The sequence below is a fragment of the Myxine glutinosa genome, chromosome 3 (assembly GCF_964187855.1).
Source record: "Myxine glutinosa chromosome 3, kmMyxGlut1.1, whole genome shotgun sequence".
Taxonomy (NCBI): Eukaryota; Metazoa; Chordata; class Myxini; order Myxiniformes; family Myxinidae; genus Myxine; species Myxine glutinosa.
Genome location: NC_136263.1, coordinates 166124454 through 166141108, shown reverse-complemented (window position 1 = coordinate 166141108; position 16655 = coordinate 166124454). Strand labels below are relative to the sequence as shown.

Sequence of the window (16655 nt, the reverse complement as noted above, 5' to 3'; positions counted from 1 at the left end):
TCCTCCAGCCCTCGACGTTGTACACATGTCCCCTGGACGCCCGGGCCGGACTCGCCGGATCTCTGATCCCAGGGACACGGGGCACCGGATCCCCGCCCCTGGGTCCACGGCACTGTGCTGGATCTTTGCGAGCACGCGAGGCGGAGCATACAGAGAGGCCCGGTGACTCTCGACCCATGGTGGAGGGTCCCACACCGGGTCAGGCGAGGAGGAGACGCGGTATGGGCAAGGAGAGGGGCGATCTGGGATCGGGTCCGCGCGTCCCGCGCTCACAGAGCCGTGCCAGCTTGTCCGCGTCCCTTGAAGCGCTCGCCAGCTACTTACCATGCATGAGCATTGCTGAAGGATGTGAGACCACGGGTAAGGGTCCTCGACTCCAGACGTGAGGGCGGGACTACATGCATGTCGTCTACTTGACCTGTCCAAAATTATTCCGGCTGCTCCCCGACCTGCCCCGGCAGGAGCTGCAGTCACAATGTTTTTTTACAGGAGCAGATTAACTACAAGGTGTAGGCGAGTTGATGTCCGTGCTATACCCTAAAATTTGTCATGTGGAATATTAAGTTCCAAAATGACTTCCTAGTTATAAACTTCTGGTTGCTTCCAATTTTTAAACACAACAGGAAGACATAATGTGGCTACCTGCACTGTAGTTACTTGACACGTGCGACCTAGACTCTCGTCTCCTCTCCTCTCGCATTATCGCTAATTGGCACGAATGTGCCTGATCCCATTAGATCTCAGAATAGAAGCAGAGTCAAGCCGGCTAGTACTTGGATGGGAGCATCTCTATGAAAGGCCCTTGCCTATGAGCTGGTATTGTGGCCTTGCCTCTGTGTCTTGCCTTGTCTGGTCCTGGATTTGTTCTGTGCAGTCGAATCCTGGACCAGTACCTGCAGAAGGTGTTTCCACCTCACCACTCATTCTCATTCATTTAGAAACATACATCCGGCTGTCCCATCATCATTGAGGTTGTAGATGTAAACAAATCCCATGATATCTCTGAAAAAAAAATCTGGGTGGACTAAATTGTACCACTACCTTAAATCACCTGCTGAGAGGTTCAAATTGGAAAGGTGAAGGTGAATATCAAGTTAGGGAAAGTTAATGGTAATAATGGGACATAGTGGGCAGAAGTTAAGGTAATTGAGAGCTTTCAGTTACTGGAGTGTGGGTGAAGCACAACCCTGATGGGCCGCATTACCTCAGTTTGTGTTTACCTCCCATTTTACCTGTACCCAGTTAAAGTACTGCAGTTCACAAACTCTGATTGTTAATGGTGCTCATGTCGTAGAAACATTCTAGTTTTTTGTCGATCTCCGGGCAGGATTTAGTGTATTAATTTTGGTGATGCTACAGACCCTAGAGGGTACTCTTGTGAAGGATGTCAAACATTTGTTCCACAACACAGCATGCTCCGCATACAGATATCTCGATGAACTGAATATTCTGCTGCATCCCGTGTTCCTGCCTCAACCTTACTCGGCGGCTTAGAGGATGTTCGGACCTTCTGCTGGATTAAGAAGAAAATCCACAAAAAGGTTGATGGGTATCAAAAGCCACCTGGGCGTTGAGGAACGTTGTAGAATTGTCATCGAGGGCAGATTTTTTTTTTTGGGGGGGGGGGGGGGGTGTAAGAAAATCTGGGCAGGAATGTATATATTTTTTGGGGGGGGAGGGGGGGTAAGAAAATCTGGGCAGGAATGTATATATATTTTGGGGGTGGGGGGGGGGGGGTAAGAAAATCTGGGCAGGAATGTATATTTTAGCAATGGCACTGCATATACCAATTGCCTCCTCGTTTCAATACTTGCGAAGTGAATGTGAACCACCAGCGAGTGTTACCAGACGGACCAGCGGGCTGGTAGGGTAGGATGGCGCTGTTGTTGAGGCAACCCCCTGCTTCTGAAGCACCTACCTGACAGTTTACAGTCGGGTTGGGAATGAAACCCACTCCAAACATCTCAACGGTAATTTTCATCAAAAGGGTCAAAGGCCCCATAACTTTGGAAAGAGATCGACTGCATTTAGGTGAGAGTGTTACTGTTTGGTAAGGAAGACGTGTCAAAAGCGAAGAAGGGGAAGATGGCTCCTTTAGCCGCAAAGGAATGAGAAAGGGGCACGGGAAGATTTCTTCACTGTCCACCCGTGTGATCCCTCTTTTCCATAGTAAACTTCCTTTCAAATCAATCGGCTTTTAGATAAATGTCCAGATTATTGGAGAAAAATAATTATTTATTCCATTCATTTGGATTTTAATTATCTTATTTTTTTATCAGCAGAATTCAAGAGCTGCTTGTTTCGTCTGTGGGTTTGATTGCAGTGAATGCTCACTTGGCAAGTGTGGTGAATATGCTTAACACCCCTGAATGTGAGGCCTTCATCCTCATTGGACTGAAATAGGCCAGCTGGTTGATGGGGGTTTATCGTGATCAACATTCATCCAAACACTTCGTTTTGAATGGAGTCTACTGTGTGTCATTGTGTTTCTTGAGGACTCCTGAGGTGTATCCAGTGTTGTAGTTGTTGTTGTATAGCCCCGGACAGTTCTCTTGAACAAGCCGCAGCATGGAGACAGCCGATTGATCTCCCAGGAGTGACCCAGAGATCTCCCAAATCTAGGGTGGTGTAACCCTCCTTCACAAAGTCTGGGCCACGAGAGAGTTAGAGCGAGAGAGAAAGAGGGAGAGACAAGAGGGAATGGGCCAGTCCATACGGACCAATCGGCACTCTGACCGTGACCGTGCTGCCCTGATGAATCCGGGCAGCAGGGAAGAATGGGGGAAGATTTGGTGCCCGACTTGCATTGGGGGGGGGGGGGGGGGGTACAACCATCACGAAGAGGCGTCCTCGATGGTTGTTGTATCCAGTGTTGTCATAATAGATATTGTTTCATTGGGGCTATCTGCCTCTTTGCATGCATATTGTGATCTCGATGACAGTGAAATTAAGACTTAGATATGCCCTTCATATACAGGTCATAGGTGTAAATAGGTGAGCGTTTATACCTCTAGATCATCATGTGAGCCTTTAACAAGCAATAAAGCTGTCACATTTACGTAACTTTGGTTATCATAAAAGGGATATCTATTTATTACATACGCAAATAGGGTGGAACATTGGACATCATCCTTTCTCTTTCTTTTCTCAATGTAATTTGTGTACATAATGAATAGGTAGGCTGAATTAACTTCTTTTTTTATATCAGCTCAACTATTTTATGGGTAATAAAGAGATCAGTGGCTGATCCAGGGTGGTCTCACAAGGGTTTTGTGATGCTCATGAACCCCTTGGAAGTTGCATTCCATTCTTTAATACAGTATTGCCTAGCAACAATGGTGGGAATCTTTTCAAATGGCAGATACAATCAATTGCTGATTGAGAGAGTCTCTCAGTGGGGGCTCTGACAGCTGTGATATCACCAGTCAATTATGGTCCGTCAACATACGTTCATGTGATCCTTTTGCGAAATATCATCCCAGAAACGGTCACGTGTCTTTATTTTTCACAAATTAAGAAATGCTAGCGATCCTGGGATTGCTGGGAAGACTACACAAATGTTTGGTTCAACTCTGAAGCAAAAGGAAGTCTTTCCTGGATCATCACCGACTGCAGAATAAAATACAACCCTGGACTTTTTTTCTCGGTGGGTTCCTGTTGTCGCTAGTGTGTCTTGTTTCATTCCAAACCCACTTGATGAGTAACATGGTATTGTGCAATCCTTGCACCCACATTCCATCGAGAGTGGGTCTTCGCCACTCGTGCCTTCAATGGATCTTCCACACAATTCATGTCACGTCCTATGTTGGTGAAAAGACATTTCTGCACACAACAATGGCAGAGGATCCCATGAATGGACTCACGACAGAATGGAGCTGGAGAAATTTCAAGGCCATCATCAATGGATTTTGGGCTGCACCACCCAAGGAGGACGCGGCTTCTGGATATATTGAATGAGAGCAGTTGTAAACGAATACAGAAGAGTGCATCGTGGTACTCCACTGTCCAACTACATGCAGCATCTCGAATAAAACAATTCATCTAAATCAGGGGACATTACTACAGTAGTACTCAAAGAATGAACCGAAATGGTCTCAATCTTTATCAAATGCATCCTTTGTAACCATCGCAGTGTAAATGTATATGTTCCACTTTAGCCATATACTGTAGAAGAGTTGTAGTGGTAATTTTTGGTCATGATATTTTTGGTGGAATAATCACCAGCAGAGTTTAGGGGGGGGGCAAGGGGAGGAATGCCCCCACCTTAATTTTTTTCAGTAGTTTACAATTAAAATAAAAACATCCTGTATTTAAACGTGAGTAACACTAATGAACGTAAACTGTATTTGTGATTTCACGTACACTGCAACTACACGAACAAACGGTAATTTTGAAAGTCAGACATAGTTACCCATTATTAATATTAAGCCCTTGCCACCCAAATAGAGAAGTCAAAGTACACCTATGTGAATAATTACCAGTTGTTTGAACTTGGGTGAACTTCAATATCAATAATCGACAATTCGTTTATTGAAATAAAAATTTTGAGGGAACGGAGCTACCGCCACTCATTCCCCTGCCATGGTTGTGTCACTGCTGTCAAGTGCTATGTATCTGGATGAACCCCTTGAAAAAAATCCTGGATCTTCCCCTGGTGATGCGACGATGAAAAAGAAAAGGAAAACCTGAGATCATAATTGGAGGGAATGACGAGCGCAGTGGTGAGATGAACAACCCCAACTTCATTTATACACTTCTTTAACTTCTTGAGCATCCGCAATGGTATTCCACTGACCTCATTAAGAAGGATTGCAGCTTAGTTGGCAAGTATAATTTTGGGAGCTGCGCTATGGAAAATCCTACGATGAAGTATTTCAATTTATTGACAATGTTGCTGAGAACAAATCAGTTGTGACCAAACTTTAAAATCCAGAACAGCCACAACATCAAATATAAGATCCAATCAATTCAAGGGGTTGTTAGCAGGTACCAGTTATTAGTTATGAGACAGCAGGCTCACCATTGTGTGTTTTCCACCACTGATCCAAATCAATCTCGGTTTGACTTTCAGGATTCTACTCAATGAACAGGAAACCTTTAATGGACACTTTCTATTTCATTCTGGTTCATTGAGATAGAACCACAATTCGTTTTAAGCAAACACAACAAGAAAAACATCAAGAGGCCTGCCTCGTGAGCTTTCAGCATAGTAGGTAAGTCAATAATGCATTGTTTAAATTTTTATGGTCATGTGAGAAAATGTGAGAGCATTTTTAACTTGCATTAAGTGTGTACACTCAAAAACTGCACGAGCCTGTGTTAAGATATCTGAAATTCTGCTGGACGTTTGGATCATTGAATGGCACTCAAAGTTATTCATTTCATGAAAATGCACAGTTATGTTGAAAAATTGGTCTTGAATCAAGCCCAGAATAGACAGCTCAAAGGAATGTTCTCTGCCTCTCCATGTATTATTAGGAAGGAAGATATTTGCTTAATCGTTATAAATACTTGTATATTGAAAAATAAATAAACATTGGCATTTTATAGGATAATTGTGTGTCTCATTCTGAGAACATTGTGAACATCCATTGTATTTGCCACAGTGTTACAATGAAAAGGATGAGACTTGATTTGTATTGCATTGGGTTGTGTTAAAGAAGGGACACAACTGCAAAGATGAGTGTCGAACGGGCTGCTTTAATCGTGCATGTAGCGTCGGTCCACTCCAACCAAAAAATGGCTGAGATGCTTGATATTCTACCGATCCTGTGAGCGATTTTGACTTTATATATATTGTTGCAGTTCTCTATGCCGCCCTTAATCCCCTTATCAAGGGGGGGATTAATCCCCTTGTCTTTCTGGGCTTGGCGGAACTGAGACTTGAGACGTCCCTCTCGGACACACGCGGAGTAGGGTTTCGGGACCACTTCTCGCTCGTACCTAATTCCCCGCGCTGCCCTGGGAGCGAGAAAACTAGCCTCGCATGAACCACGTGTGGTTTGAGTACGCCAAGCTGATTGCGTACACGTGGTCCGTGCAGTTACCTGGAGGTTGGAACCCGATTAGAGCGGTTGTGCTCGTGCCACGCTTAGTCAATGAAGGAAACCACAGAAACGATTGAATCAGGAAAAGGAAGAACAAGGGTTTAATTATTCCCACATGTATATACAAGGTTCAGGGACGCAGAGACACAGAGTAGTCTTAGACAGTCTTAACTAAAGCCCAGACAACAGGCCCGGCTAACACTCACACAGGGAATTGCAGATGGGTAGATGTTCCCCAACACATCGATGTGGTCATCCGGAGACGGCCTCCGTCCGGCTCTCCACGGCCCCGGCACATCCCGCGAAGATGGTGGCAGGCGAAGGCAGGGACTCGTAGCGCGTCTCCAGAACAAGCAGATGATGGGGCGGAATGGCAAAGGGCGGACTTTAGCGCGGCTGGCGGTTACTCAGCCGTTCTCACTCGCGCGTCTCAAATTGCACTGTATCTCGGTTTTAAGCGCGTCTGGCTGCGCCCGCATATATGTACAGTTCGCACACGTGGCCAACTCGTCTTCTTCGATCCTCCGAGCTGGTTTGTGCACGTGCGTTCTCGTGCAAGTTCCCTGCTTCAAGTCCTCTCGCCAACCCTTGTGCAATGCGAGTCCTGTGTTCAACAGCTTTCACCATTCATCAAGTCCTCTCGCCAATCCTTTGCCACAAGTCCTCTACTCATCGGTGTTCCCACGCTAGTCCTTCAAGCCCTCCGATGCAAGTCCTTCGCTTCAGTCCTGTCGATGGCTTTGCGCAGTGGGTCTTATAGCTACGCCCCCCGAACCTTCTGGAACTCACTCGATCCTTCTCACCATGCCCTGTGATGCAACGCCGCCGTTACCACCTCTGAGCTCTGATTGGCGGCTCGTGCTTACCGTCGTCGCTTCTGCCGCTCCACCTCGGTCCTCCTGACCTTCCGAGCCTGCCTCGTGTTACTCGCCCAAAATGAACCCAACGTTGACGCAAAAGGGCATGAGGCTACGGACGTATAATTGTCGGTGGAAGTAGGGCCTATTCTCCTGGCTCTACTCAACACAGACGAACAATGGAAAGGAACTAAGCTCACAAATACTAAGACATAACTATACCATCGCGAGGCTACATTTTGCTTGTGTGACTAACTATGGGGGGCAAACTTTAACCTATATTAGGCTCACTTTACAAACTCAAAACCGCAACAATAATATATATATATATATATATATATATATATATATATATATATATATATATATATATATATATATATATATATATATATAACTATCTGTGCAGTGTCTGTGTTGTCTTGTCTTGTCTTGTCACTGAACTACTCCCTCAAACTTTTGTGAAATCGTACCAAACTTCTGGTATGCACTTATCTCTCCCGTTTAACCTTTATTATTGAAATTTTATTATTTAAATTTCTTATTATAAAATTATAAAATTATAAAATTATATTATATTATAAAATTTATTTAAAATATTTATTACATTTTTTTTTAGAAATTCTTTTGAAATTTTTTTTAAAATATTTTTTTTAAAATTTATTTGAATAAAAAAGAAATTTGCAACTTAAATCTTCAACTTCAATTGCTTATAAATTGTAATATCACATATATTACAAATGCATTTGTGCAATATATTTGTTTGTATTATGATTTGTGGAAACCATGACAAAACAGCAACTCACGTACAGTCATCTATCTATATATTTACCTATCTGTTTATGGCAGTGTCTGTGTTGTCACTGAACTACGCCCGCAAACTTTTGTTTCCGTGGTTGTGAAGTGTTTTTAATAACGTGGTGGTGAGGTGTTTTGAATCACGTGGTTGTGAGGTGTTTTGAATCACGTGGTGGTGAGGTGTTTTAAATTACGTGGTGGTGAGGTGTTTTGAATTACATGGTGGTGAGGTGTAATCATCCCCAACTTCCAGTCTGCACCTACCCCTCCTGTATGTATGTGCTGCGGGTGTTTTTTTTTTTTTTTGTTTGTTTTTTTCAACCTAAATTGCTTATAAATGGAGTATCACAAACACTACAAATACATTTGTGCAAAATAATTGTTTGTATTATGATTGGTGTAAATCATGACAACACAGCAACTCAGGTACAGTCATTATCCTACGCTAAAACAAGCCCGTCCCTCTGTAACGATGCGTGGTGAGGCCAGCGCAGCGAGCTGAGCCAAGCTAGTGTATATACAGACTTGGCATTTAATATGGAATATTTTTGTTTCTTGACTTGGGTTTACTTTCTTAACTCAGTATATCAATCTGGTGAGTTTCTTTTACACTTTGGTGATTTATTTGTTAAAAGAACCATGTCACTGATTGTCTGTCGCAGCAAGAAGTCAACAACAGGATTATATCACAGGTGGCGTGGCAAAATGTACGGACAGGTGCATTTGATGATTGGCTTCACAGTCGGGTATACAAGGGTTGTTGCGTTCTGTATAAGTAGAAAACAACTGCTGCACGTCTCCAAAAGTTATTGCCGCTTCCTCTGGAGATGGTCCGTCAACTCGACAATGCTGTTTGTCATGGAGTGGTGACTTTACGAAATTACGGCATGAAACAGCGTGCTATTGCTCGGCAGTATGGCATCACTCAAGGTCAGGTGTCAAAGATCCTGAAACGAAATGCTCAGAGGGGTGTCCCTACTCCAATACCGAGGCCAGGACGTCCCTGCAGAACCACAAGGAGGGATGATCGCCAGCTGCACCGGTTAGTCCGCAATGGCCATACCAAGTCAGCTAATCGGCTTCGGGCTGAGTGGCAGCAACTGACAAATGTGCCTGTATCCAGAAGGCTAGTCAACCAACGACTGGTTCAAGCAGGCTATCGTGCCAGGCGTCCCCTGAGAAAGCCACGCCTGACCATACAACACTGCCAGCGCCGATTGCAGTGGGCCAGAGAGCACCGTCAATGGCAGCCAGGACACTGAAATCACGTGATCTTCAGTGACGAGTCTAGATTTCTGGTCTATCGTCAAGATGGCCGCGTCCGAGTGCGCAGACAAATGCATGAAGTCGACATAAAAGATTGTATAGTGCCAAGAGTCCAAGCTGCAGGTGGTGGGGTGACCGTTTGGGCTGCTTTTCATGCAGGGGGCAAAACTGACCTGGTTGTTCTGAATGGAAACCTGAACCAGTTCAAGTACAGCGCCATTCTGGAAGAAACATTGCTTCCATTTGCTCGTGCAGCCTTTCAAGGAAACTTTGTCTTCCAAGATGACAATGCACGGCCTCATCATGCTCGCATGATCCAACACTTTCTTGCTGACCGTGGTGTAGAGCATATGGAGTGGCCTGCCATGTCCCCGGATATGAATCCGATAGAGAACTTGTGGGCAGAATTAACGCGTCAAATCGACCACTTGGACCAGCAGCTCTGTGAGTGAATTGCAGCAGGCTATTGTCACTGCATGGCAAGCAATTCCTGTCCAAAACTTGGCAAATCTCGTGAACAGCATGCCTCAACGTGTAAGTTCTCTCCTGAATGCTCGTGGGGATTACACAAAGTACTGAACTGTAATTTTACGGTCCGTAATCCCAGTCGTAATTTAGCTTTTGTTTTTGTTAAAAAAAAATTTTGGCTAATGTGCAAAATAAAGAGATACTTCTGGAAAACGTACAGAAGTTTAAGACCGTACTGTCCATGAATTGAGTTCGATATCAGTTTACATCACTTTCAAGGATCAATTTATTTGTTTCGAAATGTCAAATGTGGTTTTTGTTTCTTTTAAAGGTCACATTAACAAAATCTAGAATAATTTCAACATAATTCCAATGAACTTTTGGTTCTAAGACATCTTGAAAAGTAAGTTCACCCCCACAAAAAAAATATTCCATATTAAATGCCAAGTCTGTATATATATATATATATATATATATATATATATATATATATGTATGTATGTATATATATATATATATATATATATATATATATATATATATATATATATATATATATATATATATATATATATATATATATATATATATATACTGTCATCCCTCACTATATCGCGCTTCACTTTTCGCGGCTTCGGTACATCGCGGGTTTTTCTCGCTAGTATATGTAAAATTATATATCGGATTTTTCATTATATCGCGGGATTCTGCGGCTTATAGGTATTTTAAATTTTTTTCGATTTTAATTATTTTTGTGGTAAAATAAGCATTTTCTAGCCTAAAAAATTAAGAATAATATAAATAAAAATATAACACATTAATTTAAACCTATATTAAAAGAATATTACAGTAAATCGAAATAAAATACGCATTATAAATGAGTAGACAAAGAATCGCGCGTATGGAAAACCAAGCTTGGGTTGCTTGCGCTAGTTTGCCCAGATGATTTCGTTATAGGGGGTTATAAGCCTGAACAAGTTTTTAATATGGATGAGACAGCCTTATTTTGGAAACGGATGCCGTGTCTCACTTTCATCATGATCGAGGAAGCCAGAGCCCCTGGATTTAAGGCCCACAAAGATCGGGTGACTTTAGTAATGTGTGGGAATGCTGCGGGCTTTATGATAAAGCCTGGTCTTATTTATAAGTCCAAAAACCCAAGGGTCCTCAAAAACAAAATTAGAACCTGCTGCCAGTGTATTGGATGCACAACCAGAAGTCCTGGTTTACGAAACTCCTCACATCGGATTGGTTCCACCAGTGCTTCATTCCCGAGGTCAAGCTTTATCTCGCAGAAAAAGGACTCGAGTTCAAAGTGCTGTTGCTCATGGATAATGCAGGAGGTCACGCGCTCGACCTGTCGTATGATGGCGTACAAATAGAGTTCTTACCACCAAACACCACATCGCTGATACAGCACATAGATCAAGGCATCATTCGCGCATTTAAGGCACTTTATACGCGAAACACCCTGCAGCACCTGGTCGAGGCTATGGACTCGGACGAAAACTTCTCGCTGAAGGCGTAGTGGCGTGAGTACACCATTGCAACGTGTCTGCAAAATATTCAGATGGCCATAAAGGAGATGAAGACAGAAACTTTGAATGCCTGCTGGAAAAAATTGTGGCCAGAAGTAGTCCACGATTACGTGTACAAGGGTTTCTCTCCTGACGAAGTCCACCACTCTGCAGTAGATAAGGCAGTGAAGCTGGCAAAATTACTAGGAGGAGATGGCTTCAACGATATGACTCCCGATGACGTTGAGGAGCTGCTCGAGACCCACTCAGATCCGTTAACGGACGAAGACCTGGTGGAGATGACGAAGTCAGCAAGTGAGGAAGAAGAAGAGGAAGAGGCGGGTCCAGGAGATGAAGAAGAAGAAGGCCTATCACTGGAACGCCTCGCAACCCAAGTGAGAATGGCAAAATAACTTAAGGAAAGGGCTGAAGAATGGGACCCCCAGATGATTCGTTCGTTGAAGTTCAGAAATGTAATCGACGGAGGCATTGAAGTCTATAAAAACCTCCTCGCCCAGAAGAAAAGGCAGCGCCAGCAACTGCCCATCACTATGTTCCTCACCCGAAAAAAGAAAGAAGACACGCCTACGTCTTCAGCACGAAAAGAAGTTCCGGACGACGACGAAGATACTGCACCACCTGACGAGGCGCCTGCTGAAGTGGCGCCTTCAGAAGAGCTGTAATGCTCTTCTTTGCTGTGCAGTACAGTAAAAACTATTATTGATATACTTACCCAGTATCTATTACAGTATTTTCAAATGTACTGTACAGCTATATATACACGTACAAATATTTTTCTAATACGTAAGGATGGGTCTCAAAAGTGTGTTTAAGAGTGTAGAAAGGGTTTATAAGAGCGTGGGAAAGGTTTATAAGAGTATGGGGAGGGTTTGTAAAGGCTTAAAATATATAAAAACTAGAACGGGCACTCGGTAGAGCGCATACCTTCGCCGCAGCTACTGTTCTGTACTTGGCATGGGAGTGTAGGGAACAGAACAACAAAAATACGATTTTGACCTTTTCGTGACCTTGACCTTGACCTTTGACCCGATTGCTCCCAAAATCTAATCAAATGTGTCCCGTATAATAACCAATCATCCCACCAAATTTCATGCAATTCGGTTGAATACTTTTTGAGTTATGCGAATAACATACACACACACACACAGACATACAAATAAATACACAGCGATCAAAACATAACCTTCCGCTTTTGCGAAGGTAATAATAAAATTAATATATGGTTTCTACTTCGCGGATTTTCACCTATCACGGGGGGTTCTGGAACGTAACCCCCGCGATAAACGAGGGATGACTGTATATATATATACTGAAACGCAAAAGAAACTTACCACCTTTGAAACCTTTAAATATCAACAATAACACTGCGTGTAGTAAATGTGTGAACTTATTTGTGGACAATAGTGTCCTCGCTGTCAGACAAAACGGTCACGGATGGTCACTTGAACCTTCAATGGTCACTTCATAGCACAGCTGTTGAACAGCCGTTTTGACTGTCACTGATTAGCCAAGGGGTACGGGATGATTTTAATGAGCTGCACGTGATGTCTTGATATTGGCTTTAAAAAGGCCAGTGCAAAATGGGCATTTTGACCGAAAGATTTGACCATTTTGACCAACTTCAAAAAGACCAAAAACACAAAAGAAACTTACCACCTTTGAAACCTTTAAATATAAACAATAACACTGCGTATAGTAAATGTGTGAACTTATTTGTGGACAATAGTGTCCTCACTGTCAGACAAAACGGTCACGGATGGTCACTTGAACCTTCAATGGTCACTTCATAGCACAGCTGTTGAACAGCCGTTTTGACTGTCAGTGATTAGCCAAGGGGTACGGGATGATTTTAATGAGCTGCACGTGATGTCTTGATATTGGCTTTAAAAAGGCCAGTGCAAAATGGGCATTTCAATCAACATGCCACGATTGTCAAGGGATCAACGGCAGTGTGCCCTGGGCATGCTGCAAGGCGGACTGAGCTACCGTGAGGTGGCATGTCGCCTTGGCTGTTCACACCAGACGATATCGGCTCTGGTGGACAGAGACACCCTCCACAACTCTGCAGATGACAGACCTCGATCAGGGAGGCCAAGAGTCACCACTGCAAGGCAGGACAGGCAGATGGTCCGAAGTCACCTGCGGGATCGATTCCGTCCAGCATCCCGCACTGTGGCAGAAACTCCGGGGCATGCAAACCCACGGATCTCCAATGATACTGCACGAAGACGACTGCATGACTATGGTCTGACTGCCAGAAGACCATACAGAGGCCCCGTGATGACGGTTGCTCATCGCCGCAACCGTCAGAGATGGTGCCAGCAGCATCAGCGGTGGACCTTGGCGCAGTGGAACGAGGTCGCTTTCAGCGATGAGTCAAGGTTCTGAGTGGACAGTCCTAATGGGCGTGAGCGTGTCTGGAGAAGAACTGGCGAGCGATATGCCGATTGTTGCGTGCGTCAAGCCAACAGGTGGGGTGGCCCAAGTGTGATGGTGTGGGCCGCCATATCAGGCCGGTACAGGACGCCACTGGTGGTTGTGGATGGGAATCTTAACACCCAGCGGTATGTGGATAACATCCTTCGACCTCATCTGCTGCCATTCCTGCTAGACCACCCAGAACTGAGAACCTTTCAGCATGACAACGCTCGTCCGCATGCTGCTCGCTTTACCACTGCATTTCTCCAAGGCGAAAACATCAACACCATGCAGTGGCCTGCGCTCTCCCCTGACCTGAATCCCATAGAGCACCTGTGGGATGGGCTTGGGAGACGCGTAGTTGGCAGGGCCAGGACACGGGCAGAGCTGCTTCAGACATTGAGGACTGAGTGGGCCAAAATCCAGCAGCAATCCATCCAAAGACTGGTAGGCAGTATACGCCGACGATGCACTGCCTGTATCCAAAACAATGGTGGCCACACACGCGATTGAAAGGGGACTGACATTGCACCCTGTGCTGTTCTGTACTGTAGAACAAACTGATGAGATGGTGTATCTTGGTCAAAAACTTGACATGTCATCAATAAAATGCCAATGTTTCAATTAGCAATTGTTGGTTTGTTTTATTTTGAACTGTTACAATTTTATTACATTTCAAACAAGTGGTAAGTTTCTTTTGCGTTTTCAGTCTTTTTGAAGTTGGTCAAAATGGTCAAAATGGTCAAATTTTTAGGTCAAAATGCCCATTTTGCACTGGCCTTTTTAAAGCCAATATCAAGACATCACGTGCAGCTCATTAAAATCATCCCGTACCCCTTGGCTAATCACTGACAGTCAAAACGGCTGTTCAACAGCTGTGCAATGAAGTGACCATTGAAGGTTCAAGTGACCATCCGTGACCGTTTTGTCTGACAGTGAGGACACTATTGTCCACAAATAAGTTCACATATTTACTATACGCAGTGTTATTGTTGATATTTAAAGGTTTCAAAGGTGGTAAGTTTCTTTTGTGTTTTCGGTCTTTTTGAAGTTGGTCAAAATGGTCAAATCTTTCGGTCAAAATGCCCATTTTGCACTGGCCTTTTTAAAGCCAATATCAAGACATCACGTGCAGCTCATTAAAATCATCCCGTACCCCTTGGCTAATCACTGACAGTCAAAACGGCTGTTCAACAGCTGTGCAATGAAGTGACCATTGAAGGTTCAAGTGACCATCCGTGACCGTTTTGTCTGACAGTGAGGACACTATTGTCCACAAATAAGTTCACATATTTACTATACGCAGTGTTATTGTTGATATTTAAAGGTTTCAAAGGTGGTAAGTTTCTTTTGTGTTTTCGGTCTTTTTGAAGTTGGTCAAAATGGTCAAATCTTTCGGTCAAAATGCCCATTTTGCACTGGCCTTTTTAAAGCCAATATCAAGACATCACGTGCAGCTCATTAAAATCATCCCGTACCCCTTGGCTAATCACTGACAGTCAAAACGGCTGTTCAACAGCTGTGCTATGAAGTGACCATTGAAGGTTCAAGTGACCATCCGTGACCGTTTTGTCTGACAGTGAGGACACTATTGTCCACAAATAAGTTCACACATTTACTACACGCAGTGTTATTGTTGATATTTAAAGGTTTCAAAGGTGGTAAGTTTCTTTTGCGTTTCAGTATATATACAGTTCAAAGTGCTGTTGCTCATGGATTATATATATATATATATATATATATATATATATACACAAAGAATTAAGTTAAGCACCCCTACACAACGAATTAAGGTAAGCACCCCCTAATATATATTCTTTGTGTATATGTATACATTGGCATATATTCTAAGGTATGTGAGATCAAATAATGATTGGTATGACATTAGCAATTATCCATTGATGAAATTGAGTGATCAAAGTGAAAAAAAGTGATTGGTTGAGTCAGTGATCCGATCACGTGGGTCCTACACACGTTATTGACGCAAAGATCGCTAGAGGTCTTCTCAGAACAATGACTGTACGTTAGAAAACATAACGTCATCCACACTGTCCGTGATGGACCTATAGCTCCATACTTAAATTGAGGTGAAAATATGCCTAAAATTCCCAAAAATTTTCACCTTAAATTATTCAGAATAAAATATTGAAAACGGCATGATTGTTATGTTTTTATGTGACCATAATATCACTTCTCCAGAAAATATAGCAATATCATGGGTATATTACACTTTTTTGACGACAACAAACTTGTGTAATGTGCGAGGTTGTAAAAAAACGGGGGGGGTGCTTAACTTAATTCTTTGTGTATATATATATATATATATATATATATATATATATATATATATATATATATATATATATATATATATATAGTCACGTGAAAAAGTAAGTACACCCCATGTAAAGTTTTGACTTTTTCAACATACAGCTATTTGATCTTCATTTCAACAATATTGACAGATAAAGGTGATATAATATAACAAATATCATGAAACATTTACCTTTTGTAGTCCATTGTATAATTTAAATAAACATAAATGCAAATTTCGCATGTGGAAAAAGTAAGTACACCCATGGCTCGAATAGGTGGTATTGTCCCTTTTGGCAGAAACAACCTTAAGTAGGCATTTCTTATAGCTGTCTACCAATCTCTGACATCGACTGGGAGAAATTTTTGCCCACTCCTCCATGCAGAATTCTTTCAGCTGTGCGATGTTTGAGGGGTTTCTTGCATGCACAGCTCGTTTCAAATCCCCCCACAACATCTCGATGGGATTTTGATCTGGGCTTGACTTGGCCATTCCAGAACCCTCCATTTCTTTCTTTCAGCCATTCCTTGGTGGATTTACTGGTATGTTTAGGGTCATTGTCATGTTGCAAGGTCCATCTTCGGTTGAGCTTCAATTTCCGAAAGATGGCCTCACATTATCCTCAAGCACCCTCTGGTACAATTAAGAATTCATAGTGGATTCTATGATGGTGAGCTGCCCAGGCCCTGATGCAGCAAAGCTGCCCCAAACCATAATATTTCCACCACCATGCTTTACAGTTGGTATCAGGTTCTTGTGGTCAAATGCTGTCTTTGGTTTTCGCCAAACATGTCTTCTGGTACTGTGGCCAAATAGCTCTACGTTTGACTCTTCTATCCAGAGCACATTGTTCCAGAAGTGCTGGTCTTTGCCTAGGTGTTCATTGGCAAACTTTAGTCTTGCCCTGATGTTCTTTCTGGACAGCAAAGGTTTCCCCGTGGCACACATC

General features: G+C 43.1%; 1 protein-coding gene across 2 annotated transcripts in view; it reads left to right on the top strand.

The window, feature by feature from the left end:
- Nucleotides 1–16655, top strand: part of LOC137423071 (regulating synaptic membrane exocytosis protein 4) — a 375068-nt gene that overhangs the window by 255037 nt on the left and 103376 nt on the right. Inside the window, exon 1 of one of the 2 annotated variants that reach the window (XM_068109858.2) lies at nucleotides 4–360. The exons of the other annotated variant lie outside the window; for it this stretch is intronic. Coding sequence (XP_067965959.1) covers nucleotides 177–360 — 184 coding nt within the window. The 5' untranslated portion in view covers nucleotides 4–176. Of the gene's footprint in view, nucleotides 1–3; nucleotides 361–16655 lie in introns of those variants that run through there. 2 annotated transcript variants of the gene reach the window in all.